We start from the raw sequence: 27,617 nt of genomic DNA, 5'->3' as shown, positions 1-27,617 counted from the left end.
TTACACTGTTATCTGAACTGTATGCATCTTCTTCTTGTTCAACCCAATGGCATCCGGACCTGCTTGTTTGTTCCCTGCTGCTGTCGCCATCGTCGCAGCATCATCAATGGTAGTTGAGTCATCTGCCAGAGAGTGCAGAAAGGCAGAAATGCACTGGATTGCTTCTGACAACTCCTCCTGTTTGAATAAGGGAGCAAATAGAATCAATGAATACCATCTAATTAAGAAAACAGAGTGACGACAGTCGTCAGACGACGTTGAGTGGAGGAGATTAGAGGGAGAGCAGCAGCTTTGACGACAGACATACAGTAGACAAACACAACTCTACTGTTGATGTGATGCTCTCTCCGTCTGTTTCACTACTTGCTGCTTGCTCCACGTGCTGTCTAGAGATAGTGAGAGTAAGTTACGCCCAGCGTCTTGATCTTTATTTTGTGGAAGGAGAGAGCGAGAACGAGTGCAATAGAGAGAGGCTCCTGGTTGAACCATGGTGCAGGTTCAGTGCGCCTGTGTTTTAAAAACCTCAGCATCCAGTTTTTCTATTAAACTGCCTGGCACTGTCAACCAACTTGGGAATCTGAACTGGCCTAGCCATGCAGAAATTCTCTGACTAACAATTATATCAGAAACAGGATCTTGGATTACTGTCCCTGGAGACCGGGGCTAGTGGGCGTCTGCTACTATCATTACTGGCTATTCAACAAGCACTCTGCACTGTGAGCCTCGCCGCTGTTAGCCATTGTCAATTACGCCATCCCTGGTGTAAACTGGCAGAACACAAAAACTCAACTGCCAGTTCTGGCAGCGGTGTTACATGATGACAGCGCCCCCACCACCACACACACCCACCATCCCACACCCCCCAAGTTCCCCCACCGCCCACTGCCTTCTCCTCTGAAGCTGCTGCAAAGCAAGAAAATAAGTAACATTTGGCTTCATAATGTTAGTGTGCCTTGGTGGTGGAAATGCAGACCTGACCTCTCTGATGTTCTGCGAAAGAGGTTAAGTGGACATTATGGATTAGTATAGTACCCAGCAGGATTCAATCCATGTGGACTCCATTTTGGTATATTTGTTTCATTATGGTTTGTTCTGTTGGTGCGAAGTGGGAACTGCTCTGAGGCCATCACCATCAGTGTATAAAGTATGCAGTGCATCGCTGAGGGGCTTTGGTTTTAAAGTGAACGTTACTCTGAGGGTCTTTGTGCTTAAAGTGTGCACTACTCTAAGGGGTCTTTCTAAGGGGTGTGCACTACTCTTAGTAAGGACCCTGAGTAAGGAAGCTTAGTAAGGAAGCTGTGCGTAGTGCGTAGTAAAGCCTGCTCTAGTCTGGAGGAGCCGGGTTGGGGGTTTAATGTGAGTAGCTGCTGTGCTCTGCTCTGAGGGACGCTGGGCTGTGACGGGTGACGGTGTGCTGCGCTTCAATACACCAGCTCTTTTGTCCTTCACACTCTGCAGCTCCCTGATAGCTCCTCCCTCCTCCTCCTTTCCTCCTCCTCCATGCTCCACTCCTCCCTGCTCTGCTCTCCCCTCTGCTCTGTGTTCAGCTGCCTAGAGCCTCCCCTCCTCTCTTCGGGGTTAGGCCTGGGAGACATGACTGCTCCCTCCCTCCCTGACTGACTGGCTGTAATGTCTGGCTGGATAACACCCATCAAAAAGCATGTGGCAATAAAAAGGGGGAAGGAATGGATGGATAGGGAAATAATGACTAGATGTGTTATTGCTCACTGTGTAGAGAAGACTAGACACAGAGGGTCTGAAATTAAGTCAAATCAATTCTATCTGGAAAGAAGTCTGATCGAAAAGAATCAGTGGAATTATAAATTTCAATCGCAATGAAGACCTAGCCAAAACATGTATTGTCTAAGTCTGTGGGACTGTGACATAGGTAATAGTAGTGCTAGATTGGGAACAGCTGATAGACATGGCTGGCTGTCACACCTGGAGAGAGAGCAGGGGGAAGGAAACAATGCTGAATGGAAACACCTCTGGATAAAAATATAATGGCTATGAGAGAATGTGAATGGTTCCATGGTTGAATGGCACCTGCCTGCTTCAGTATGATGGTCGGTGAGAATGGCACCTGCCTGCTTCAGTATGATGGTCGGTGAGGGGGCTACAGGACAGCACATTTGATAAAGATTCATCACTCTCCTTCTGTCCGCTTTGACCTCCTCTCACATCTCACCACATATTAGCCGACCATTATCCAGTAATTGAAGATCTCCACTTCTCCATGCACCCCTGCAGATTCAGAATACGTGTCTAATACTTTTTCAGCAAAACATAAGAAAGGTAGCGAGGGGTAATTCAACCAAGTTGTACCATAGATAGCTATCCAGTAGTAACACCCAACACAATAAACATAAGGCAGCCACACAGCCAAACGTAATGTAGTGAATAAATATGCGACCTAACAGAGTGAATGTATATATAGTTATCTGTAGAGGAGAAAGGGCTAGCCTCAGATGCCGGGTCACCGCATGCCATAGGCACTCGCATCGAAACGTCATCAATCACTTCACTGTGCCGGCGTTGATGGTGGCGTCTTTAACTCTAGTGTGATGATGCTACAGACGGCCGTGGAGACTGGTGAATGTTTTACTGTGGGTTAGTGGACTGGTTAGTTCCCTGCCAATGGAGGCATGACGCTCAGCTCAACATGTTTTAACTTTGGGATGCCACACATGCTCAGCATTACATGAATACATTAAGTTATTGTACTGTTATAAATTATTATACTCCCATTAATCAAATCTACTCAACCCATGAATCCTCCCAACACTTAAAAAAATATATTGTGATATACTGCAGGAGTAGGCAGGCGGATTTAAGAATTCAAGAAAAACCCATTAAACTGGAATGGTTGTAATGTTGTCTGTGTGTGGATTCACAAGGGAAAGTCCTATGAAACATACATACCTGGACAGTTTTTATTTTCTGGTTGTTCTCATTAGAGAGGGTCTGGAAGCGGGCCAGTTCAGCCTGGCTATAGAGGTTGCGTTGTCTGAAGTATTTCACCACAGCTTTGTGCATCCTCTTCTGCAACAAATACATCTAGGAGGGGGGAGACAGGGAGAAAGAAGGAAGGAAAGGAGAACAGAGAAAAAGGAATTGGAAAGGCAGGAGAGGAAATAAATGGCAGTGTTCAAGAAGAATGATGGAGAGGAATAGAGAAAGCAGTCAATAGCCCATTCTGCAGTACACAGGCCTGACAGGAATTTCACAGTCTCTTGGTTTCTCTGCCCATTCGTGTGCAGTCATCAGAATCCAGTCACATCTGGCTGCCAGGATGGGGGGTTAATTTTCTCCAAATGCTTCAGCAGTTTTGTTCTAGCCGAGGCAAACTCTGTGACTGCAAAGCTGATGAGTAAAATATTTCTACTTCACCCAGTTTAACTTTATACCAATCCCCTCAAGACATATTTTACACATACACACAGAGTCATGAACCCCCCACCGAAACTAGAAATTATTCCTAGTCTATTGGAAAGATATGATTCTCGCTCGCTTTATTATTTGAACACAGTTTCAAGCAAAGGGGTTTCTTTCAATTCTGATAGATGCCATTGCTTTTTCTCCCTCCATCTCTGTTTTCCTCCTGCAAAGCTTATCATTGCTTGGCAATGTGTTCCCCAGTGCATAGAGAAACTAAAGCGAATTAGCTCAGCCATCTACTGCTGAAGGAAAGACAATAACAGGAATTCTCTTCATGGTGTGCCCTGTTAAAAACCTATGCTGAGAGCTCCATCCACATAAACAAAACAATGCTTACATGCAATGATAAGAGGCCACTTACATGAACCATAAAGTAACTGATGCTATTGGAGGAGATAACACATCGCCATTGAAAACCACTTTTAGGTTAGTGCTATGCTAGTTGAAGGGGGTAGGTATGGTAGGTAACCATATACAAAACATTTATTTTGATATTGCCTAACATTTGAGAAAAGTGTTGGGTTGGAGCATTGAAACATTCAGCTATGTGCAGGTGATTAAAAAATAAACCAATTGTAACATGAACTTACTGTATAATGTCAACTAATTACAAATGCTATACATTCAGAATGTATCTTTGTGTACAATGTCTTACTACTATGGTGCTAACTACGTTTGTATTATAACAGGCCAAAGCCTGTAAACCTTGGCTTGATGAGTCAGACCAGTAGAGCGCCTTAGCAGGAGCTTCCATTGGCTCCCTCTGCTGAATATCAAACATTTTACAGGCTCTTCAAACAACTGAGAGTTTCTTACATGTTTGGAGTGAGCCATGTCATTCCAGTACACAGTATTGCTATGGGCTGTCAAACAATGTGTGCTATGATATGATCCCACTAGTGTGCTGGGTCCTTTGAAGCTAGTCTTTCTTCTCTGGGACAGAAGTAGGTTAGCTAGCCACTATGAATAAAACCTTGTAACATTGGGTATTGAGAATAACAACTGATAGAAATGAGATTGTCAGAGGGATATGAAAATCAGAAATATATATATATATATATCATTACATTCAATCTGTTTCTATTTTGAATGAGAAAATTAGAGATGTTGGAAGGTGGTTCTGTACTAAATGTCTATGTGTAGAGCTGAAACAAACAGAAATGGTTAAGGAAGGCTGAATCCAGAGTAAAAGAAAATCAGGCTTTGATCATGAGCGTGGAGAATCCTGTCCACAGGATTTAATTTCTGCATTTTTCACTTGATAACATTCATTCAGTCAGATGAGTAATTGCTCAAGTAAAGGTGTTAGTCATTTTGGGGAAACAAATCATGTCTATTGCTTATTGCTTGAAGCAGTGCATGTTTTATTTCCTGTGTAGGCTATAGAATATGGTCTTCATCTGCAATTCCCGGTCCATAAAGACCAAAACGGTTCAAATGTTGTTTTCTGTAGCCTCTCTCACAACTATTCAACACCTTTAGGAGTATACGATGTTCTGTAGTTTTCATTTAAGACCTTTGGGAGTATTAGCATTGAAAGTGCATTCTCTTTTTTTATTATTGACCTGTGCCTGCTATGGGTCTCCCTCCCATTGGCCACCTAGCCCATTGGCCACCTAGCCCATTGGCCACCTAGTGAACAGAAGCTAATGTGTAACACAAACATAATGAAACAGGTCACCTTGGAACACCTTGAAAAACACTTATTATGCATCCTAAATGGCATCCTTTGTACTATCTAGGGCACTACTTTTGACCAGGGCCCACAAGTTCAGAGTGCCATTCAAGACTGCATAGTGAACTTAGTCTTTATAAGTTTGCATGAATTGCATCCACCTATCCCCTCTCTAATCTCCCCCTGGGCAGAAATACTACTATATCACATCCATCATCCTCCTCCACTAAGGTTATCTCATCAAGATCAGATTACTGCAGTCATCTCCTCATTGGTTACCCAACTAAAACAATCCGAAAATTACTGACCATGCTAAGAAACATTCCAATCAAAACGGCAAACTGGATATAATATAATTTAACATAATATCATATAATATCATATCATGATTTAAATGTATGATTCAATTATTGTGATTCAAAATGTAAAGCTCTATAATTTAATAACATTAGGAAGTAGACCGTTCAGTAGAGAGCCTACCTGTTTGTGATCATAAAAAGATGCCTCTGTTCGGTTCCTCTCGTCAAACACCCCAACAGCCCCCTGCTTGGCGATCATCAGGACTTTCTGAAGGTCTCTGTACTCATGGGCCAACTCAACGTTTTCTCTTAGGGCTACCTTTAGGTCATCCTACAACACACACACACACACACACACACACACACGTTCAGTTACACGGTTTCACATATATTGATAACAACGTGTCTTGACAATTTTAAGCACTAGACAGGATTTATGAGTGTGGTCCACAGTCACAGAGAATATTGAGGAGACATGGCAGGTTGCAGCACAGTATGACTGAGGAGTTCCACCATGATGGTTGGTTCCATAAACCCCTAGTGGAGGAGAGCTGCTGCAGTCCTACCAAGGAACAATACATGCTGAAGCAGCAGTTATACTGCACTGCCTACATGTTGGATGTCAGCTACTGTCTGAGCGATCAAAGATATGGATCACTGTCCCAGGCTATGCTATAGAAAGGAGAGATAAACATTCTCATGAACCAATAGGCCTGGGAGTGAAGCCATAGATGTACAGTATGTATTTAGGGCATACTGTATACTCAGCATTATGACAGGCTTAAAATTAATTTCCAATAACATATTTTGTCATAGGTTATTTAGTAGGTAGAACAAGTACACGTGTGTGAGACTATCTGTGTGTGCTTGTGAGTGTGTACTACTGGATGTGTGAGTCTTACAATCTAGGGCATACAGGGCCAAATACAGACAATTAAAGACTGACTGGACACTTCTGGAAATCAAATAAATAACAATGACTGAGTAACTGTCTCTCGCTCTGCCTGCCCTCTTCTCATCTCTAAACCCCATTCATTCCCAGAGTATTTGATCATTGTGCTGCTGTATCCATTGTGCTGCTGTATCCTGGTGATCTTGACTGTACTGTGCTGTACCTGCAGAACGAAGGAACATAATGAAGTGTGTCTCTGCAGTAAAACACAACAGCAGCAGCACTAAGGTGATGAGTTTAACCCAGCAGAAAGAGAGCGAGAGAGAGAGGGGGGGGGGGGGGGGCTGTAAACATGACAAATTCTTTCTATTGATTCCAGATTTAATTACAGCAGGCAAGGCATGCAGCACTACTGACTAAGCCCATCTGATGGCTGCTGTTATCTGAAGTGTAATTGGAACGAATTACACATCATTGCCCATAAGAAACTTATGGAGTCTGTAGTTTGTTCGCGTTTACTTTCTCCACGGTGACTACTACGCCGAACGCCAGCTAACTGCTTGATTACATTAATGAAGGAAGACACCATGTTGATGGTGGAAACGCTTTGGAAACGTTTGGGTTTGGCGATTGGAGATCATGATAGACATTTACAGTGCCTTCAGAAAGTATTTATACCCCTTGACTTATTCTACATTTTGTCGTGCTACAGCCTGAATTCAAAATGGATTAACTAGATTTTTTTCCTCTTCCATCTGCACACAAGACCCCATAATGACAAAGTGAAAACATGTTTTTAGAAATGTTAGCAAATGTATTGAAAATGAAATACAGAAAGATCTAATTTACATAAGTATTCACACCCGAGTCAATACATGTTAGAATCACCTTTGGTACTGATAACAGCTGTGAGTCTTTCTGGACAAGTCTCTAAGAGCTTTGCATACCTGGATTGTACAATATTAGCACATTATTCTTCTCAAAATTCTTCAAGCTCTGTCAAATTGGTTGTTGATCATTGCTAGAGTCTTGGCATAGATTTCAAAGCAGATTTTGGTCAAAACTGTAACTTAGGAACATTCACGAATATGGGGGGGAATTGCCTTTAAAATTGCTGGTTCTATTAATGTAACTGCTGCATCATTTCCAGTCCCCCATATACATATACAGTTGAAGTCGGAAGTTTACATACACTTAGGTTGGAGTCATTAAAACTAGTTTTTCATCCACTCCACAAATGTCTTGTTAACAAACTATAGTTTTGGCAAGTCGGTTAGGACATCTACTTTGTGCATGACACAAGTAATTTTTCCAACAATTGTTTACAGACAAATTATTTCACTTATAATTCACTGTATCACAATTCCAGTGGGTCAGAAGTTTACATACACTTAGTTGACTGTGCCTTTAAACAGCTTGGAAAACTCCAGAAAATGATGTCATGGCTTTAGAAGCTTCTGATAGGCTAATTGACATCATTTGAGTCAATTGGAGGTGTACCTGTGGATGTATTTCAAGGCCTATCTTCAAACTCAGTGCCTCTTTGCTTGACATCATGGGAAAATCAAAAGAAATCAGCCAAGACCCCAGAAAATAAATTGTAGACCTCCGTAAGTCTGGTTCATCCTTGGGAGCAATTTCCAAACGCCTGAAGGTACCACGTTCATCTGTACAAACAATAGTACGCAAGTATAAACACCATGGGACCACGCAGCCGTCGTACCGCTCAGGAAGGAGACGCGTTCTGTCTCCTACAGATGAACGTACTTTGGTGCGAAAAGTGCAAATCAATCCCAGAACAACAGCAAAGGACCATGTGAAGATGCTGGAGGAAACATGTACAAAAGTATCTATATCCACAGTAAAACGAGTCCTATATCGACATAACCTGAAAGGCCGCTCAGCAAGGAAGAAGCCACTGCTCCAAAACCGCCATAAAAAAGCCAGACTACAGTTTGCAACTGCACATAGGGACAAAAGATCGTACTTTTTGGAGAAATGTCCTCTGGTCTGATGAAACAAAAATAGAACTGTTTGGCCATAATGACCATTGTTATGTTTGGAGGAAAAAGGGGGCAGCTTGCAAGCTGAAGAACACCATACCAACCGTGAAGCACAGGGGTGGCAACATCATGTTGTGGGGGTGCTTTGCTGCAGGAGGGACTGGTGCACTTCACAAAATAGATGGCATCATGAGGAAGGAAAATTATGTGGATATATTGAAGCAACATCTCAAGACATTAGTCAGGAAGTTGATGACCCCAATGACCCCAAGCATATTTCAAAAGTTGTGGCAAAATGGTTTAAGGACAATAAAGTCAAGGTATTTGATTGGCCAATACAAAGCCCTGACCTCAACCCTATAGAACATTTGTGGGGAGAACTGAAAAAACGAGGCCTACAAACCTGGTGTCACGCCCTGACTCTAGGGACTTGTATTTGTTGAGTCAGGGTGTGTATTTTCTGTGTTGGGTTTGTCTATGTTAGTTTCTAGATCGTTTAGATCTATGTTGGCCAGGGTGGTTCCCAATCAGAGGCAGCTGTAGCTCGTTGTCTCTGATTGGGGACCATACTTAGGCAGCCTTTTGGCACCTGTTAGTTGTGGGATCTTGTTCCGTGTAAGGTATGTTGTTTGTATGCTACCTTGGACTTCACGTTTCGTTTGTTGTTTTGTCGTGTGTTTAGTCGTTAATAAACATGAATGCATATCACGCTGCGCCTTGGTCCTTCCCGTTCGTCAACGATCGTGACACCTGGACTCAGTTACACCAGCTCTGTCAGGAGGAATGGGACAAAATTCACCCAACTTATTGTGGGACGCTTGTGGAAGGCTACCCAAAACGTTTGACCCAAGTTAAACAATTTAAAGGCAATGCTACCAAATACTAATTGAGTGTATGTAAACTTCTGACCCACTGGGAATGTGATGAAAGAAATAAAAGCTGAAATAAATCATTCTCTCTACTATTATTCTGACATTTCACATTCTTAAAATAAAGTGGTGATCCTAACTGACCTAAAACAGGGCATTTTTACTAGGATTAAATGTCAGGAATTGTGAAAAACTGAGTTTAAATGTATTTGGCTAAGGTGTATGTAAACTTCCGACTTCAACTGTAGTACCAGTCAAATGTTTGGACACACCTACTCATTCAAGGGTTTTTCTTTATTTTTACTATTTTCTACATTGTAGAATAATAGTGAAGACATCAAAACTATGAAATAACACATTTGGAATCATGTAGTAACCAAAAAAGTGTTAAACAAATCAAAATATATTTTATATTTGAGATTCTTCAAATAGCCACCCTTTGCCTTGATGACATATTTGCACACTCTTGGCATTCTCTCAACCAGCTTCATGAGGAATATTTTTCCAACAGTCTTGAAGGAGTTCCCACATATGCTGAGCACTTGTTGGCTGCTTTTCCTTCACTCTGCGGTCCAACTCATCCCAAACCATCTCAATTGGGTTGAGGTCCGGTGATTGTGGAGGCCAGGTCATCTGATGCAGCACTCCATCACTCTCCTTGGTAAAATAGCCCTTACACAGCCTGGTGTGTTTTGGGTCATTGTCCTGTTGAAAAACAAATGATAGTCCCACTAAGCGCAAACCAGATGGGATGGCGTATCGCTGCAGAATGCTGTGGTAGCCATACTGGTTAAGTGTGCCTTGAATTCTAAATAAATCACTGACAGTGTAACCAGCAAAGCACCCCCACACCATCACACCACACATGCAGAGATCATCCATTCACCTACTCCGCGTCTCACAAAGACACGGCGGTTGGAACCAAAAATCTCACATTTGGACTCAACAGACCAAAGGACAGATTTCCACCAGTCTAATGTCCATTGCTCGTGTTTCTTGGCCCAAGGATGTCTCTTCTTATTGGTGTCCTTTAGTAGTGGTTTCTTTGCAGCAATTCGACCATGAAGGCCTGATTCATGCAGTCTCCTCTGAACAGTTGATGTTGAGATGTGTCTGTTACTTGAACTCTGTGAAGCATTTATTTGGGCTGCAATCTGAGGTGCAGTTAACTCTAATGAACTTATCCTCTGCAGCAGAGGTAACTCTGGGTCTTCCTTTCCTGTGGCGGTCCTCATGACAGCCAGTTTCATCATAGCGCTTGATGGTTTTTGCGACTGCACTTGAAGAAACTTTCAAAGTTCTTGGACTGTCATTTCTCTTTGCTTATTTGAGCTGTTCTTGCCATAATATGGACTTGGTCTTTTACCAAATAGGGCTATCTTCTGTATACCACCCCTACCTTGTCACAACACAACTGATCGGCTCAAACGCATGAAGAAGGAAATAAATTCCACAAATTAACTTTTAACAAGGCACACCTGTTAATTGAAATGCATTCCAGGTGACTACCTCACAAAGCTGGTTCAGAGAATGCCAAGCGTGTGCAAAGCTGTCATCAAGGCAAAGGGTGGCTACTTTGAAGAATCTCAAATATAAAATATATTTTGATTTGTTTAACACTTTTTTGGTTACTACATGATTCCATATTTGTTATTTCATAGTTTTGATGTCTTCACTATTATTCTACAATGTAGAAAATAGTAAAAATAAAGAAAAACCCTTTAATGAGTAGGTGTGTCCAAACCTTTGACAGGTACTGTATATATTTATTTATAAAAATAAAGATCTTCACTGTCTTCTTGGTAAGCAACTCCAGTGTAGATTTGGCCCTGTGTTGTAGGTTATTGTCCTGCTGTGACTGGTGGAAAGCAGACTGAACCAGGTTTTCCTCTAGGGTTATGCCTGTGCTTAGCTCCATTCAGTATCTTTTTTATCCTGAAAACTCCCCAGTCCTTAATGATTACAAGCATACCCATGACATGATGCAGCCACCACTATGCTTGAAAATATGGGGAGTGGTACTCAGTAATGTGTTGTATTGAATTTGCCCCAAACATGACACTTTTTATTCAGGACAAAAAGTAAATTGCTTTGCCAAATTTTTGCAGTATTACTTTAGTGCCTTGTTGCAAACAAAATGCATGTTCTGGAATATTTTTATTCTGCACAGGCTTCCTTCTTTTCACTCTGATAATTAGGTTAGTATTGTGGAGTAACTACAATGTTGTTGATCCATCCTCAGTTTTCTCCTATCACAGCCATTAAACTCTGTAACTGTTTTAATGTCACCATTGGCCTCATAGTGAAATCCCTGAGAGGTTTCCTTCCTCTCCGGCAACTGAGTTAGGAAGGATGCCTGTATCTTTGTAGTGACTGGGTGTATTAATACACAATCCAAAGTGTAATTAATAACTTCATCATGCTCAAAGCGATATTCAATGTGTGCTTTTTATATTTTTACACATCTACCAATAGGTGCCTTTCTTTGCGAGGCATTGGAAAACCTCCCTGGTCATTATGGTTGAATCTGTGTTCGAAATTCACTGCTCGACCTTACAGATAATTGTATCTGTGGGGTACAGAGATGAGGTAGTCATTCAAAAATAATGTTAAACATTATTATTACAAACAGAGTGAGTCCATGCAACTTATTATGTGACTTGTTAAGCACATTTTTACTCCTGAACTTATTTAGGCTTGCCATAAGAAAGGGGTTGAATACTTATTGACTCAAGACATTTCAGCTTTTCATTTTTAATTAATTTGTAACGATTTTGAAAAACATAATTCCACATTGACATTATGCGGTATTGTGTGTAGGCCAGTGACACAAAATCTCAATTTAATCTATTTTAAATTCACACAACAGAATGTGGAAAAAGTTAAGGGGTGTGAATACTTTCTGAAGGCACTGTACCTGCTGAATAACTGGACTTCAGCTGATTTTGTTTAATTTAATTTCAATTGACTTAGTGTATGGGGCGACTTCTTGAGTTGAATGGAACTGTTTGTGGATACACAACAGTGTTGTGGTGGCCAGTAAATGTGGTAACAATGTCACCAAGAGAAAAAAGCAGATGAGCATGCCATCCAGCGCACGCACACACACACACACACACACGTACACAAACAGGAAAAACGAAGGGGACGTGTCTGACGTGCAAACCGATATTACATTTTCGAATTGGTGAAAATTAGGTTACGGTTAGGGTTAAGGGTTTTGTTAAGGTTAGTGTTAAGGTAAGGGTCAGTTATGGATTTTGGCTAATCGGGCTGTCAATGGGATGCAGGTCAGAAAGGTCCTCTTAGTCTCTCCCCACACACAAACACAAGCCTCCTCTGAGCTGTTAGCAATACTAATGGGCTCTACCTGACAGTTAACATCCCAACAGTCAACATCCATAGTGACCTCCAGGGCCTTCCAATGATAATATGAGGTCAGCATCTTTCTCCTGTGTAATTTTATATCTCAATGTGTCCAGTCATTACTGTGTTTACTCGTTCTCTGAGTCACGCACAGCGGTTCCCAAATGCTTAGTGTGCTTATTACGTTATGCTAATGTGGACATTATGTGTGTGCTTTATATTCAAATCAAATCAAATCCAAGTTTATTGGTCGCGTACACAGATTTGCAAATGTTATCGCAGGTGCAGCGAAATGCTTGTGTTTCTAGCTCCAACAGTGCAGTAATAATACCTATCAATACAAAACAATATGCACATAATCCAAAAAGTAAGAAGAAAGAAATTAAGAAATGTCAGAACGTGTATAGAAAGTATGGACAGTATATGAATAGAAACTGTGTACAGCAGTAGTTATATAGGACCTAATGAACCTAATGATCAAAGTAACCAATTTCCTTATAACTTAACACTCTCTCTAACTCTTGATCTTTTCATTTGGTGAGAGGGGCTATAGGCCTATTGTTGTTTCCATTAAAATTTTTCAAGTGAAAAAGGCTAAAGCTATTTTTGCATGATTGCCTTTTACCAGGCTAATGGGACTTGTGTCTATGAGGAAGACTTCCTAATTCTTAAATTGTCTCACGCCAACAACTTCTTTAAAGTTGCTGCGCTCACGGATGCATGGCGGCCTAGCTCCATTGCCTTTTCTTGTTTTGAACTAATGCATTCTTGATCACCGTTTAATGAAACTCTATACCACATGGCGATTTCACATTAGATAAGCCATGTGAGACTCCCATCAGCCACGAGGCTCTGGCTGGGCTGATAATCCTGCATGCTGCAGATGAAAACCTTACAATAAATAGGGCTCTCCCATTAAAGGGGCAATCTGCAGTTCCTACATCCATTTTTGGACTTATAAATTAATGATATATCCCCATAAGATTCTTGAAGAATATAACTTATAAATGTCTCATGAGCTTAATTCAACTGTACCGAAACAGGGGTGAGGACCTCCCTTGGTTATTCTTTCAACTGCTGATTGCCACTTTAAGACAAAGCATAATTATAAAATAATGTACACCACAGACATAAATAATTTTATACTCCAACAGTTAGTTGTCACTCCTTTAAAAAACACAACACGATTGACCTTGGCTGGTAATTCTAATTGCTTAGGACGCTGTTGTGGTCTTCTCACAACGGATTGTAGCGAGTAATTCTAGTGACACTAATCCACAAATAACTACACAATAAGCTGAGGACCCTTTCAGTCATCCTCTTGTGTTTGTTAACAATATACCACTTTGAAGACAATTGCCAATGGGCATGTTTGAAAACTAACAAATATTTTTAGCCTACCTGTTTTTAGCCTACCTAAATGTTACTGTATATGGTCTCAATTCCAGTAAAATTAACTGTATGAGGAATACCAGTAATACTAACATCGAATACAGTGAGTACAACATAAACCAAACCACCTTGCATTCAACCAAATGACCCAGTGTTTTACCTTGGTTTCCTCCATTTTTTGCTGTCTGGTTGTGAATAGAGTAGTGTGAGTTTGCACTGCTTGCTCAATCCGTTGTTGACAGTTGGTGATATCACGTTCCAAGGTGTTCATGATCAACGTAGCTGTTTGGTTTTTGAACTCTACGGCATCAAAGATGGACCTGATAAATGTCAAATACAGGTGAACGACAATCAATTGATTTGGAATAATACCAAGCTGATTCCTGTGGTAATATCAATGATGGAAAAGCCAAGACTTCAAAGTTAATGGTGACGCTTCATGCTCTGAGCACAGCATGAATCAAACTAATACATTCAAGCTTTCCAGGGTCTCTGGTGCAGCAGGCTTACAATGATAATACATTCCAAATAATCTGGATGGGGTAGAAGGATGGGGTATTATATTATATTGGCAGAGCAGAGGGTGGTTGTGAGGAGAGGAGAGATTCTTACTGTAGTTCTTCAATGACATCTGGCATAGTGGCTGCTGTTTCCTCCATCCTGTCAGACCCTGTTCTGTACTCTTTGGATTTAGCAGTGAGGACTGCGATTCTGCTCAAGGCATGGTCAAACCTCTTGGTAACATCTTGGTGTAATTCCTATCAACGATAAACGAGATTGAAATTAATGAACCATGCGCCACAATGAAACTTGGCAGCTTGATTTCAACATCAATAACTTTCAATAAGTCCCACCACCTACCTTCTGATTTCAAATACTTTATCACTTGTAAATCATGCGTGTGTATTAGATTGAATACATGATATTATGAAATGTGTTGTGCTAATATCTATTACATTTCTCACTCTTTTTAAAATGTGGTAAGTGACTGTGTGTAAATCCTTGATTTATCTTACCTTGACAGTATTTAGATGGTCAAGTTTCAGGTTCCTTTCCTTTTTCAGACAATTTGAAGTGTTTTTGTGTTCTGTTCGAACATCACAGAGTTTCTCCCTTAAACTTTCAATTTTCTGAAACGGATAAATTAATAATCAATTGAATTTGAAACAATCAACATATCTCACAAAAATGTTGGAAATACAGTAAACTGAACATAAAATGTTAGATTACCTCAGATTTATAATTGTAAATCTTTCTCAGTTTTTCCATTTCAATTTCCAGTTGTTTTGTAGCTGATGATGCCTCTTCAAAATTCTTATGAAGTTTCCATCTGGCGTTTTCTGTGTTGGTTTGCTCCTGGTGTAATTCTGCTTTAATCGTTGTTAATTTATCCTGAAATACAGTTTAAAACTGAACAAAACTGTTGTACACAAGGAATCATATCACTTTCCAAGATCAGTCTTATGAAATTACTGGTTTTATAACACACCTGATAGTAAAAATATACTTGACAGAACCAACCGTGAAAGTCGAAACTGTACAGAAGAGATTTACCTTCAGAATGGCCATGGCTTTCATCTCGCTCATCATGTCTTTCTTCAGATTCTCAGTCACTTTCTGAGGAGATATGTATATGTGTTGCATCAGTAACACTAGTAAAGAAGCCCACTCCATCATCGTACATTAATCTACTAGTGCATATCTGAATGTCTATCTGCAAGTGCTCTTTTCACAAACACACCTTGGTAGAGAGACTCCAAGCATGGATGAATCTTTAAAAGCATGTGCTTCTCTCACCGACAACTAGTGCAGATTATGTGATTGACAATATCTAATGGTCAGAGGGCTGAATCTAAACATCAGACACTTGTGTCAATGGGGATATGCAACCTTCTCTCTATGTAGGATTCCATTTATAAATTAGTGTCTCTAACTTACCCTCATAAATTCTGATAAAAACAGTGCATGGATCTCTAGTTATGTGCATGGTACTACAGGTAAGAGTGCATGGATCTCTACAGATGTAAGATCTTAATTTGAGCCAGTTTGCTATAGCAGGAAAATAATCCTGCCGCAACAAGAAATTAAAATTATTATGTGGATTATAATTCATGGACATTTTTGTAGGGGTTGATACATTTTTCGTAAGGGAAAATCATGTCTGAAATCTCAGTGGAAATTACAAACTTCACAAGCCTTTTTAAACCTCAAATACACTACAAATGTAAAATGTCCTGCATTGCAAATTAAGATCCTACATATGTAGCCTTGATCATACTACAGGTAAGAGTGCATGAATGTCGAGTTAAGTGCATGTCTCTTTCCACACGGACCCTCATCCTCTGCTCCTCCATGAAGGTCTGCTGCTCCAGGTCATCCAGGTTGACCTTGGTGTTAGCGTGCATTGCTGCCACCTGGGACAGCTCCTCCTTGGCCTCTTCTCTCTGTTCCTCGTTCACACTGATCTTCTGCAGCATGCCCTTCCTCTCCTTCTGAAGCTGCTTCACAGCCTGCTTACTGATGGACACACACACACACGTACGTAAGTATGCACACACACACGTACATAAGTATACACACACACACACACAAATGATATACAGTACCTCTTATAGATCATCTTACTGTAGTCCTCAGTCTCCAGTTCATACTCTTTGTTTTCCTCGTGGAGAGCCAAGATCTCCTGATGTTTCTTACAGAACACCTCCTCGGAGTGAGAGACCGCCGCTTCACCTGCAAGTCTCTGGAATATGCCCCGGATGCAACGTTAGGAAGCAATAAATATGCAATAAATCGTATGCAATAAATAAAGTATTGTGAAAAATATTAAAATGTCAACAATAACTATCATCACTTACAGTTGCATGGACTTCTTTCTGCAGCTCTGAAATCTCCTCCTTTAATTGTGCAATTTTTCTACCTTCAACCTCAATTAATATGTTCAGCTCCACAACCTGTGACCAAAAAATAACTATACATTGTATTCTCAAAGTGTAAGGAACTTTTGTGAATGTTTTAGCATATTTCTTAAGTCAAATTCCTCATTAATTCATTGATTCATTAATTATGATAGATGCAGTTGTTCACAGTGGTGAAAATCATTTAAGTTACAGACTGGCCCACATGTGCTGACGTATCATACAGTACACAGTTAGCACAGTACAGTCCTCACCAGATCATTGACTGCAGTCTCCTGCACCTCTAGCACAGGGATACGTTGTGACATGACTCCCCACTCCTCCTCTTTCAGAGCCACCCTCTCCTCTGTCTCCCTCACTGTAATGCAGTAGCCGTCCCAATAATCTATCAGCTGCTGGAACTCAGTTCTGGACAAAATAATACAATTTATCATCTTTTGAAGTCAAATTATTCATCAACTTTGCATATACAGTGAGGGAAAAAAGTTTTTGATCCCCTGCTGATTTTGTAAGTTTGCCCACTGACAAAGAAATGATCAGTCTATAATTTGAATGGTAGGTTTATTTGAACAGTGAGAGACAGAATAACAACAAAAACATCCTGAAAAACGCATGAAAAAAAATGTTATAAATTGATTTGCATTTTAATGAGGTAAATAAGTATTTGACCCCCTCTCAATCAGAAAGATTTCTGGCTCCCAGGTGTCTTTTATACAGGTAACGAGCTGAGATTAGGAGCACACTCTGGAGTGCTCCTAATCTCAGTTTGTTACCTGTATAAAAGACACCTGTCCACAGAAGCAATCAATCAGATTCCAAACTCTCCACCATGGCCAAGACCAAAGAGCTCTCCAAGGATGTCAGGGACAAGATTGTAGACCTACACAAGGCTGGAATGGGCTACAAGACCATCGCCAAGCAGCTTGGTGAGAAGGTGACAACAGTTGGTGCGATTATTCGCAAATGGAAGAAACACAAAAGACCTGTCAATCTCCCTCGGCCTGGGGCTCCATGCAAGATCTCACCTCGTGGAGTTGCAATGATCATGAGAACGGTGAGAAATCAGCACAGAACTACACGGGAGGATCTTGTCAATGATCTCAAGGCAGCTGGGACCATAGTCACCAAGAAAACAATTGGTAACACACTACGCCGTGAAGGACTGAAATCCTGCAGCGCCCGCAAGGTCCCCCTGCTCAAGAAAGCACATATACTGGGCCGTCTAAAGTTTGCCAATGAACATCTGAATGATTCAGAGGAGAACTGGGTGAAAGTGTTGTGGTCAGATGAGACCAAAATCGAGCTCTTTGGCATCAACTCAACTCGCCGTGTTTGGAGGAGGAGGAATGCTGCCTATGACCCCAAGAACATCATCCCCACCGTCAAACATGGAGGTGGAAACATTATGCTTTGGAGGTGTTTTTCTGCTAAGGGGACAGGACAACTTCACCGCATCAAAGGGACGATGGACGGGGCCATGTACCGTCAAATCTTGGGTGAGAACCTCCTTCCCTCAGCCAGGGCATTGAAAATGGGTCGTGGATGGGTATTCCAGCATGACAATGACCCAAAACACACGGCCAATGCAACAAAGGAGTGGCTCAAGAAGAAGCACATTAAGGTCCTGGAGTGGCCTAGCCAGTCTCCAGACCTTAATCCCATAGAAAATCTGTGGAGGGAGCTGAAGGTTTGAGTTGCCAAACGTCTGCCTCGAAACCTTAATGACTTGTAGAAGATCTGCAAAGAGGAGTGGGACAAAATCCCTCCTGAGATGTGTGCAAACCTGGTGGCCAACTACAAGAAACGTCTGACTTCTGTGATTGCCAACAAGGGTTTTGCCACCAAGTACTAAGTCATGTTTTGCAGAGGGGTCAAATACTTATTTCCCTAATTAAAATGCAAATCAATTTATAACATTTTTGACATGTGTTTTTCTGGATTTTTTTGTTGTTATTCTGTCTCTCACTGTTCAAATAAACCTACCATTAAAATTATAGACTGATAATGTCTTTGTCAGTGGGCAAACATACAAAATCAGCAGGGGATCAAATAAATTTTTCCCTCACTGTATGTCTAATTGCGTAAACTGCAAGCATGGCGCTACAGTTGTAAGTACTTTATAACAACACTGTTAGATTAAGTTACCACGTGATTACAGAGATATTCGAGACCTAACAGGACAGATTACTCCTACAATTATTCATTTAGTTCCTTCTATGTAGTTGCAGTACATGTGACATGTTTAAGTTGAAAACAATACATTTGAGACACTCAACCTTTATCTAAAAAAAACTTTGAGTAACTATCAGATACTGTAATACTATTTAATATGCTGTGCATGGTACTCACAGTCTGTCATTTAGCAGATTCCTGATGCCCTTAAGTTCATTGAACATCAACCCTCTATCCTCATCCGCTTTCAGTTCTTCCTTTCTCATCTCTTCTTGACAACTCTTGAGTTCACTGAAGGTCTTTGAAAATGTCTCAAGGGCCTAAAACAACAACAAAAATATAAATATGCAATATATTATATGCAATATATATATGTGACAATAACTGTAGAAAAAAACTAATAAACAAAATTCATTGTGAAGAGTACCTCGTGTTGAGCCGTATTAATTTGGATCATGAAATCGCTCTCCAGCTGCAGTTTTTCCTTCACAAGAGGCCCATTTTTCTTGATGAAATCAATGTCCTCATTTAACCGCTGGTTCAAAACCTCTGTCTTGATCATTCTATCTTTCACTTGGTGAAGTTTATCTCTTCCCAATTTCAGATGCCATTTCAATTCACTGATGTCTCTGGTACAGGCCTCATGCTCTGGAGAGAAACAGTACATATCCAGGTTTCAGGTAAAGCAGCATTGTAAGCAATATATAAAGAACTTACAAAACCTACTAGATGACAGTTTATTTTGTCTTCAACAACTAGTGTTACAGAATAATCCTCATAATAAAAGAGTGATAATAACATGAATGACCTTTCTTTAAGGGATCTTTGTCTTTATGCCACTGACTGACCTTTCTGGACAGCAACAGGGAACTCCTGCTGCTTCCACAGTGAAATACTATACATTTTCCTCCCTAAAGTTCTCCTTCTCTTCTTCTCCGACTGTAGAGCCTCCTCTGCATCCTGGCGATCAGCTTCCAGACGTTCAATCAGATACACCACTTCTACCAGGACGTCCGTGGTTTCCTTACGCAGCGGAGACAACAGGTCACCCTCTGTATGAAGGAAGAAAGATGTTCGTATAGTGTATGTATACCAGTAGCCTTATCTATTGAAAAATATTGATAATTGTCAGATTACCTAAGCTAAAATAAAATAAAAGTGGACTCATTGTACAGAAAGCATCTGCAAACAATAGGGGCTGTACTGTATATGGTTGATTCAGAATAATGTGCACGTTATAGATGCCATTACACTGTACATTTTGTTGTGTTCATGGACTTCATCACGTGACACAAGTCTGTGTACTCTATCTCTCTCATTTGAGAAAATAAATAAACAAATTAAAAATATTCACCTCTTTCACCTCTTGCACTTAGTCCAATGCCTTCAATGTATAACTCTGTAGGCATCATTGAAGACACATATTCACTGGAATTCAATCTGGAAAAGATGGAACACATTTCTTCACATACCTGAAGAAATAGGAACATTAATTGCTGTAAATGTAAAGCTTTAAATCAGGGGTGTCAAACTCATTTTAGCTCAGGGGCCACATGGAGGAAAATCTATTCCCAAGTGGGCCGGACCGGAAAAATCATGGTATATATATCTTAAAAACAACAACTTCAGATTGTTTTCTTTGTTTTAATACGATCAACATACAACATAAAGCTGGAGCCTGAGGACAGTGTGTCCAAAATAGTACAAGCACAACATCACTATTAATCATAAAACACGTCAAGTTTATTTGAAAATTCTAAAGAAAAAGAACACACAAACACACAATGCCTCAGTGATTAACAGAACTGTTTCAGAGATCACAGAACTATATCAGGGTGTCATTTCTCAGGCAGAAATGTAGATAAAAATAATGAAATCCTGTTCCCCAAACAAGTGCAAGAACCACAGAGTCAAGAATAGGTTAAATATACAAATAAAATAAAATCAATTAAAAACAATAGCACATCAACATAAAAACATATAAACATAAAGCTGGAGCCTGAGGACAGTGTCCAAAAGCACAACATCACTATTAATCATAAAACACCTCAGGTTATTTGAAAGTTCTGAGGACAAAGAACACACAAACACACAATGCCTCAGTGATTAACAGAACTGTTTCACAGATCACAGAACTATATCAGGGTGTCATTTCTCAGGCAGAAATGTAGATAAAAATAATGAAATCCTGTTCCCCAAACAAGTGCAAGAACCACAGAGTCAAGAATAGGTTAAATATACAAATAAAATAAAATCAATTAAAAACAATAGCACATCAACATAAAAACATATAAACATAAAGCTGGAGCCTGAGGACAGTGTCCAAAAGCACAACATCACTATTAATCATAAAACACCTCAAGTTATTTGAAAGTTCTGAGGACAAAGAACACACAAACACACAATGCCTCAGTGATTCACAGAAGTATATCACAGATCACAGAACTATATCAGGGTGTCATTTCTCAGGCAGAAATGTAGATAAAAATAATGAAATCCTGTTCCCCAAACAAGTGCAAGAACCACAGAGTCAAGAATAGGTTAAATATACAAATAAAATAAAATCAATTAAAAACAATAGCACATCAACATAAAAACATATAAACATACATCTGAAAGCGTTGCTCAAACTCCCGTAACAGTCCCGTTATGTTATCTTTGAACCGCTTCATGTCTGCCACATGTTGGGTCGCGCACACATTTTTCAGACAGGGGAAGTGAGCTGCATCACCACCGGCAAGTTGCGTCTCCCACAATGACAGCTTCAACTTGAAAGAACGTATGCTGTCATAATACTGCGTGACAACTTTGTTGCGCCCTTGCAGCTGTTTGTTCAAGTTATTCAGGTGCATTGTAACATCCACCATAAATGCAAGGTCCTGCATCCATTCTGCGGAATGAAATTCTAACACTGGTTTGCCCTTTTCTTCCATGAACTGTTCAATTTCTTCTCGTAAATCAAAGAAACGCCTCAGCACAGCACCTCGGCTTAACCATCTTACCTCAGTGTGGTATGGCAGGCCATAGATGTGGTCTTTCTCTCTGAGAAGGCTGTCAAACTGACGGTGATTCAGGCTTCTGGATCGGATGAAATTAACAGTTTGGATGACCACCTTCATGACGTTATCCATCTTTAATGACTTGCAACACAAAGCCTCCTGGTGCAAAATACAGTGAAAAGTCAAAAAATCACGTCCTCCATTTGCAGATTGCACTTTCTCTCTGAACTTTGTCACAACGCCTGCTTTTTTCCCGATCATTGAGGGCACACCATCTGTAGCCAGGCTGACAGCGCGGGACCAGTCCACTCCGACCCTGTCCAGCGCGCCGACGAGTGCGGTAAAAATATCAGCTGCTGTCGTTGTATCTGTCATCGGCACCAACTCCACGAACTCCTCGGTGACGGTCAATGTGTCATCAACTCCGCGGATGAAAATGGCCAGTTGTGCAACATCTGTAATGTCCGTGCTTTCATCAATTGCAACCGAAAACGCAATAAATGACTTTACTTTTTGCTTCAACTGGCTGTCCAAATCCACTGAAAGATCGGAAATCCTGTCTGCAACTGTGTTTCTTGTCAGGCTGATATTTGCAAAAGCCTGCCGCTTTTCAGGGCACACAATCTCCGCTGCCTTCATCATGCATGTTTTTACAAATTCACCCTCACTAAATGGTTTTGAAGCCACTGCGATTTCATTAGCAATGAGGTAGCTAGCTTTCACTGCAGCGTCACTGATGTCTCGGCTGTGAGTAAACACAGACTGCTGTTTCTTCAGACCGGCCAACAGTTCATTCACCTTCTCTCATCTCCGCTGTCCTTGAAAGTTGTCATATTTGTCGGCATGAAGACTCACATAGTGGCGACGAAGGTTATATTCTTTCAGCACTGCAACATGCTCTGAACACACCAAACATACAGCTTTCCCATTCAATTCCGTGAATAAATAGGATGACCATTTTTCTTGGAACACTCTGCACTCTGCGTCCACTTTTCTCTTTTTTGACAGAGACATATTGGGGCAATGAGGGTGCCAAAGCACATAATGTTAAAAGTAGAAGCCGTAATAAATATCGCGGGCAAAACAAAGTAGCTCATTGGCTGCACGTGCTTGACCTACTTGCTCTGCCCCAGTATAAACAGTTTGCTTGCTTAACACAATTGCTATTGCGCCATCCAGCGGACGCAATTGGAACAGCAGTTTATTTTATTGAAAAATTGCAGCGCATTTTTATACTTTACAAAAATTGTTTTTTTTTTGTTTTGTTTTTTATATATATTTTCTTTTCAAAATCATCTCGCGGGCCGGATTAAACCCGTTTGCGGGCCTGATCCGGCCCGCGGGCCGGACGTTTGACACCCCTGCTTTAAATGAAGAAAGATAGAATCCAATTGTATTCGTCAGGTACACAGTTTACAGAATGTTTGAAAGGTGCAGCGAAATGCTTGTGTGCTAACTCCCTCAACATTGCAGTAATAATAAGAGTCAAGTCAAAAATAACAAGTAATAGAAGCGTTAGTATGCATAGTATTAGCCTGATATATACACAATAGGATATACAGTATACATCATGAATGTGCTATGTCCAGTATGACTGTATTTACAAATATAGTGTCTTGGTCATGCAGTTGAAAATAGTATATAATAGAACACCAGAGTTGACTGTGTATGTGTGTGTGTGTGTATTTGTGTGAGTCTGTGTGCATGTGTGTGCTTGTGTGGGTTTGTTTATGGGTGGTTGTGGACGTGTTAAACTATAACCCACAAGAATAGTAAACAAACATTTGACCAACAGGAGACATTTTGTTGGTCCCAACAAGGGAAAAGGCTATTTCTAGGGGGTTTAGGTTAGGATTAGTGCTAGGGTTAGAATTAGGAGTTAGGATTAAGGTTAGATTTTGGGATTAAGGTTAGGGTAAGCGTTAGGGAAAATAGGACTTTGAATGAGAATCAATTGTGTGTCCCCACAAGGTTAGTTAAACAAGACTGTGTGTGTGTGTGTGTGTGTGTGTGTGTGTGTGCTTGTATGTGTTTGCTTATGGGTGGTTGTGTGTGTGTGTGTGTGTGTGTGCTTGTGTGTAAGGGTTGGAGGTGTGGAAAGTCACATAGGACATAACATAGGACAAAAAAGATACATCTTACCTAAAAGTTTTGCTGTTTTTCTGTTTTTCATGAGACATCTGACGCTGAACATTTCCTGACTGGTAGAGGGGACAGGAGGACAAATGACAGAAATGTATTTTTTTTTTCATATCAGTGATTTTTGGCCCATAATAATTATCTCAAAAAGCTTTTTTGCATGATCACACTAAGACATCAGAATCTTACCTGTTGACACCAGTTCTCCACTTTCCTCTTCAGCTCCTGAATATGGCAAACAGCTTTGTTGACACATGGTGAGGGGGTGTTAACCAGGGCACAACTGCGACGTCTGCTGGGGCACACTGCTTGAAGATCTACCTGATCTTAAAATATATCAGAAATGACCAGCTGTAAATCAAATTGAAGAGTTAGGCCTATGCCCCAATTCTTGATGAAATGCCAAAAACACATAACTGCTTTCCATATATATGATACTGTCACGTTCGTTCATAGACGGGTCAGACCAAGGCGCAGCGTGATATGCATACATGTTTATTTTAAACGTAATAAACAACGACAAAACAATAAACCAACGAAACGTGACGTCCTAAGGTACACACAACAAACCTCACACGGAACAAGATCCCACAACCCACTAGTGCCAATAGGCTGCCTAAGTATGGTCCCCAATCAGAGACATCGAGCGACAGCTGCCTCTGATTGGGAACCACACCGGCCAACATAGATCTAGACATACTAGACTTACAACATAGACAATCACAACATAGAATATACACACCCTGACTCAACAAATAGGAGTCCCCAGAGTCAGGGCGTGACAGTAACCCCCCCCCCCCCCCCCCCCCCCAAAGGTGCGGACTCCGACCGCACAACCTTTACTTAACAGGGTAGGGGCCGGGTGGGCATTCCGCCTCAGAGGCGGATCCGGCTCCGGGCGTGACAACCACCTATTTTCCACCTCCCTGTTGCGCCCCTGGTCTGGTCTGGACCTCGGCGCGCTGCTTCCCCTCTCCTTCCTCCCACTATACTCCAAGCCCTGTCTGGACCCTGGTGTGGGAGACCCCGAACCTGGAGAGGGGCTGACGTCTGGGTCTGGACTGGAGCCGCTGACCGGAGCTGGACCGGGCACCGGTGGAGCGGACTGCTCAGGCTCCGGACTGGAGCCACTGACCGGAGCTGGACTAGACCCCGGTGGAGTGGACTGCTCTGGCTCCGGAGTGGAGCAGCTTACCGGAGCTGGATCAGGCACCGGTGGAGCGGACTGCTCTGGCTCCGGACTGGAGCTGCTGACTGGTGCCGGACCAGGCACCGGTAGAACAGGCACGGGCCGTGCCGGACTGGACACACTCACCACTGGTCTGGTGCGAGGAGCAGGAACAGGCCGGGCCGGACTGGCGACACGCACCACTGGCTTGGTGCGAGAAGCAGGAACAGGCCAGGCCGGGCTGGCGACGCGCACCACTGGCTTGGTGCGAGGGACAGGAACAGGGCGGACCGGGCTGGCGACGCGCATCACTGGCCTGGTGCGAGGGGCAGGAACAGGCCGGGCCGGGCTGGCGACGCGCACCACTAGCTTGGTGCGAGGAGCAGGAACGGGCCGGGCCGGGCTGGCGACGCGCACCACTGGCTTGGTGCGAGGATCAGGAACGGGCCGGACCGGACTGCGAAGGCGGACTGGAGGTCTGGAGCGGAGAGCTGGCACAACCCGTCCTGGCTGGCTACCCACTTTCGCACTACACGTGCGGGGCGCTGGCACAGGACGCACTGGGCTGTGCACGCGCACTGGCGATACAGCTCGTAGAACTGGCGCAGGATATGCGGGACTGAGGAGGCGTACTGGAGACCAGGAGCGTTGAGCCGGCACACCCCGTCCTGGCTGGATGCCCATCTTCGCACGGCACGTGCGTGGTGCAAGCACAGGACGTACAGGACTGTGCCGGCGCACTGGCGACACAGTACGTAGCTCCGCATAACACGGAGCTTGCCCAGTCATACGCCTTCTCGCGTGAGTACGGGGAGTTGGCTCTGCCAACCACCCCGTGGGATGCCTCTCGGGCTTCCTCCTTGACCGGCCTCCTCCGTGTTGTCGTTGCTCCTCTCCTGCCTGGGCATCTATCTTAGCCCATGGTCCTTTCCCCGCAAATATCTCTTCCCATGACCACAACTTGCCCACCTGTGAAATGGCCCTTCGCTCCGCCTGGGCACGCTGCTTGGTCCTCGTTTGGTGGGATCTTCTGTCACGTTCGTTGATGAACGGGTCAGACCAAGGCGCAGCGTGATATGCATACATGTTTATTTTAAACTTAATAAACAACGACAAAACAATAAACCAACGAAACGTGACTTCCTAAGGTACACACAACAAACCTCACACGGAACAAGATCCCACAACCCACTAGTGCCAATAGGCTGCCTAAGTATGGTCCCCAATCAGAGACAACGAGCGACAGCTGCCTCTGATTGGGAACCACACCGGCCAACATAGATCTAGACATACTAGACTTACAACATAGACAATCACAACATAGAATATACACACCCTGACTCAACAAATAGGAGTCCCCAGAGTCAGGGTGTGACAGATACATACAAACAACAGTATGACAGTATAACATAAGGTATAATGAATATGACATTTGTATCCTTTAAAATCAGATACAAAGATATAGTATATCGGACACGTAATCCACTTTGTGTGAAAGAGACTTACACAGTGTTATGACAATACGACAATGATCTTATGTCATTTACACTATCACCCATAACTGTTCATATTACCAATCACTGTTTTGTAAGCATCAGTGAATAGGCAAAGGGCCAGGGAAGCCTAATTTGAGCCTCCAGTGGGAGACTCAAGGCCAACATAGGCTTAGTGGTGGAAGGGCGCCATCTGGCTGCAGTATGGCTCCTGGCCTAAATGCACAATGTTGAAACAGATATCCTACCCAGGCTTACATACACTTTAGGCCAGTGCTTTCAAGGCAAAACATAGCCTACTCTATGTAAGATGATGCTGCAGGTGGAGCGCTCATAGGAAATATGATTAAGCAAGTGAGCGACTTTCACCTTTTGTGATGGACTGTAATGTGATAGAGTACATTACCTGCTGTTGTGCCAATCTGTCTCAAGTGTCTCTTTAGAAGCAAGACAATGTGTGATGACAGACAGTATACCCATTGTAGAATAATGCTACCACCTGTATCTCTGTTCTGTTTCAATAGCCTTTCAAGTGTTTAGGTGTGTGGGGTGGGGGGTTGTTATTTGTGCAAAATATCATTCAAACCTTGTAAACATGGCCCCCCTTCCCTGGATGGAAATCTGAGTGGTTCAACTTCAGGCATTGTAGCAATATGCAATCTCCACAATCCTGTGCAAAAACAAATTATTGTTAGTTAGATCAATGTTGGTGAAATTAAATCACTTATTTGCTAACTTTACATCTTGCCACTGTGTAACCTAATGGCAAAAAGCAGGCTAGGTGTGTGTCATGT

At 42.0% G+C, this 27,617-nt stretch overlaps 1 protein-coding gene across 1 annotated transcript; it reads right to left on the bottom strand.

Annotated features, from left to right (window-relative positions):
* Positions 1 to 27,467, bottom strand: ccdc178 (coiled-coil domain containing 178; the record flags this gene model as incomplete). Its single annotated transcript, XM_084139471.1, has 19 exons — positions 1 to 177; positions 2,923 to 3,057; positions 5,594 to 5,743; positions 14,095 to 14,254; positions 14,547 to 14,692; positions 14,951 to 15,064; positions 15,165 to 15,326; positions 15,489 to 15,551; positions 16,268 to 16,451; positions 16,541 to 16,677; positions 16,793 to 16,888; positions 17,107 to 17,260; positions 19,202 to 19,344; positions 19,452 to 19,672; positions 19,873 to 20,076; positions 20,379 to 20,464; positions 24,166 to 24,224; positions 24,352 to 24,488; positions 27,410 to 27,467. The coding sequence occupies 19 exons, from the start codon at positions 27,465 to 27,467 to the stop codon at positions 1 to 3; spliced, it is 2,586 nt and encodes an 861-aa protein (XP_083995597.1).
* Between the last annotated feature and the right edge of the window lie 150 nt (positions 27,468 to 27,617).

The sequence above is a fragment of the Coregonus lavaretus genome (genome assembly GCF_964263955.1).
Source record: "Coregonus lavaretus genome assembly, chromosome: 23".
NCBI lineage: Eukaryota > Metazoa > Chordata > Actinopteri > Salmoniformes > Salmonidae > Coregonus > Coregonus lavaretus.
The sequence above is the reverse complement of the archived record's forward strand: the minus strand, read 5'-3'. Positions and strand labels throughout refer to the sequence as shown.